Source organism: Myotis brandtii, unplaced genomic scaffold (genome assembly GCF_000412655.1).
Source record: "Myotis brandtii unplaced genomic scaffold, ASM41265v1 scaffold668, whole genome shotgun sequence".
NCBI classification, from domain to species: domain Eukaryota; kingdom Metazoa; phylum Chordata; class Mammalia; order Chiroptera; family Vespertilionidae; genus Myotis; species Myotis brandtii.
In genome coordinates, this window is record NW_005370597.1 from 2,942,544 (window position 1) to 2,945,375 (window position 2,832).

The 2,832-nt window shown below is 35.9% G+C and overlaps 1 protein-coding gene across 1 annotated transcript in view; it reads left to right on the plus strand.

The window, feature by feature from the left end:
• LOC102241812 (protocadherin alpha-4) overlaps window positions 1-1,405 on the plus strand; it is a 3,226-nt gene extending 1,821 nt beyond the window's left edge. The window contains exons 2-3 of the mRNA XM_014529004.1: window positions 31-522; window positions 1,394-1,405. Coding sequence (XP_014384490.1) covers window positions 31-522; window positions 1,394-1,405 — 504 coding nt within the window. The remainder of the gene's footprint in view (window positions 1-30; window positions 523-1,393) is intronic.
• Window positions 1,406-2,832: the final 1,427 nt, after the last annotated feature.

A 2,832-nucleotide genomic window follows, 5' to 3' on the forward strand; every position in this document is an offset into this window, starting at 1 on the left:
CCGTTCCGCGTGGGGCTGTACACGGGCGAGATCAGCACGACGCGCGCCCTGGACGAGGCGGACTCTCCGCGGCAGCGCCTGCTGGTGCTGGTGAAGGACCATGGCGAGCCGGCGCTTATGGCCACGGCCACTGTGCTGCTGTCGCTGGTGGACAGCGGCCAGGCGCCTAAGGCCTCATCGCGAGCTTCTTCCGGCCCTGCGAGCGCGAAGGCGGCGCTGTTGGACGTGAACGTGTATCTGATCATCGCCATCTGCGCGGTGTCCAGCCTGTTGGTGCTTTCGCTGCTGCTGTACACGGCTCTGCGGTGCTGGGCGCTGCCCACCCAAGGTGTGTGCGGGCCGGGGAAGCCGGTGCTGGTGTGCTCCAGCGCGGTGGGCAGCTGGTCGTACTCACAACAGAGGCGGCAGAGGGTGTGCTCTGGGGAGGGGCCGCCCAAGACGGACCTCATGGCTTTTAGTCCCAGTGTTCCTGACTCTGGGGACAAAGACCAGCAGCCAGCAACTGGGAATTCCCTCTCAAAGGTTAGTTTCTACAAATCTTTTTGTTTAATCCCAATAATTTAATCTGAAGTTTCATTTTCTTTTATTTTATTAATTTATTCTTAATTTAAAAGACTTTTCAGAATCAAATATCTCTGACTTAAATTTCTTTACTTCTTCTTAGGCATTTTAGTAAAATATTACAGAATTACAGGGCACCAAGGCATACATATAACCATAGTTATTAACTCTGTGTATACTATCTTCCACTTGTTATCAGTTGGAATTAACTTTTTAGAGAGCATTTTCTTGTTATTTGCCCATAATTGAAATGTGTACAGACAGAATTATATTGGCCAATTAATTATTTGAAAGTAAAACTTCTTTTAGCTCTAATCCAGAAGCCACTCAAATACATCTCCCAAACACCTTTTTTTTTTCTTTCCCAAATGCAACCATGGTTTTAGCTCTATAACTTAGGTTAATTTTGACCCGTTTCCTGAACTTTAAATGGAATTGTGCAAAATGTATTATGTGTGTGCATATGTTGACGTGTTCCTCATATTTATCATTCATTATTCAGTGGAAAGACACATATTGCCATATTGGTTAGAGTTCATTTATTTTATCTCTTGTAGTTTGTTTTATGAATACAGTATGAGTGGTTCCACTCTGAAGATTTTGCATTCTCTTTATGCCTATTTTAAATAGTGCTGCTATAAATGTATGTGTAAAATTTTCAGTACCCATGTATACAATTTTCTCATTTTTAAAACTATGAATGAGATTAGTGGAACATAGAATATGTACATATCTTCATCTTTAATACATAATGCCAAACAATTTTCCCCAAATGCATTTACCTGTTTACACTAGTGCTAGAGTGTATGAGACTTCCTCTTGTTCTACATAGCTCCCAAACTAAGCATTACCAGATTATTTAAGTGGCTATCATTTTGCTGGGTGTATTTAGTATTTCAGTTTTATGTTTCTTGATTTATAAATGAGGTTGAGCACCTTTTGTATTATTGGACATTTTTTGCATTCCATTTTGTGCAATAGCTGTTCACATAGTCTGCCTATTTTTCTATAGCTGTTGTATTTTTCTATTATTTTTACAATTTTATCATATTTTGGATATAACCCCTTTCTTGATTTTGCACTCTTATACTCTATCACTTGGGATCAAGAATAATTTTTCCCCAGGGATATTCAACTGGATCAAGACCATTTCTTTAAAATGAGTTCCACATATTTTTTAAAAAAACAATTGTCCATTATATATGCATGGTGTTTTTCCGTTCTTATCCATGTAACTTTTTTTTTGCATCAATGCCATTTTGCTTCTTTCATTTCCACCTAAATTTTCCACAAAAACAGCTTCGTGAACTTTTGATGTGTATTGCATTGAATCTAGTATTGAAGAACATGAAACTAGTTGACATCTTTATAAGAGTCATCAATTCGTGAACATGGTCTATTTGTCTAAATAATATGTAAAATTTCTTAATATTTTATAAATTTTTAATGTAGAGGTTCTATACATCTTTCATTAGATTGATTCTTAGGTATTTGCAATTTGTGATCATTATGCACATCAGCTTTAAGTTAAAAATTTATTTCTGTTTAATAATGATATATATGAATATGTTGTATTTTTTGTTTTGTTTTAACATGTTATTAATTCTAGTAATTTATCTACAAGTGCTTTATATTTTTTTATATAGACAATCATCCTATCAGCAGATGATAATGGTTGCATTTTTTTCTTTTCAGTTCTTATACTTTTTATATCCTTTGTGTGTCTTATGGCATTGGGTAGAACCACTAGTGCTATGTTAAATAGAATATTAATAATATTAATATTTCTGGTAGTAAAGAATTCTCTAACTTTTAGATATCACAAATATGCTTATTTCACCATCACTTTTGAAAAATAGTTTTGTTGAGTTGGAAGTTATTCACCACCCCCAGCACTTTCAAGATGACATTCCATAGTCTTCTTTTGAAAAGATGGCTGTCAAGATTATTGTTCAGGTGGTGTGCATTTTCTTTTTCTTCAGCTCCTTTTCATAATTTTTCTTTGTTTTTGATTTTTCCATTCCTTTATTATATGCTCAGTTTTAATTTTTTTGGTTTTATCTAGCTTGTAGTTTTTAAAGCTTCTTGAATATGTGGCTTGATGTCTTGCATCAGTCTAGCAAAATTTCAGCTGTCTGCCTTCAAACATTGCTTCTGCCTCATGTTATTTTCTTCTCCTCTTCTGTAATTGAAGGGATATGTGGATTAAATTTTTCACCATATCTCTTATATCTTCAGTGCCCTATCTATTTTTTGAAAATCATATTTGAT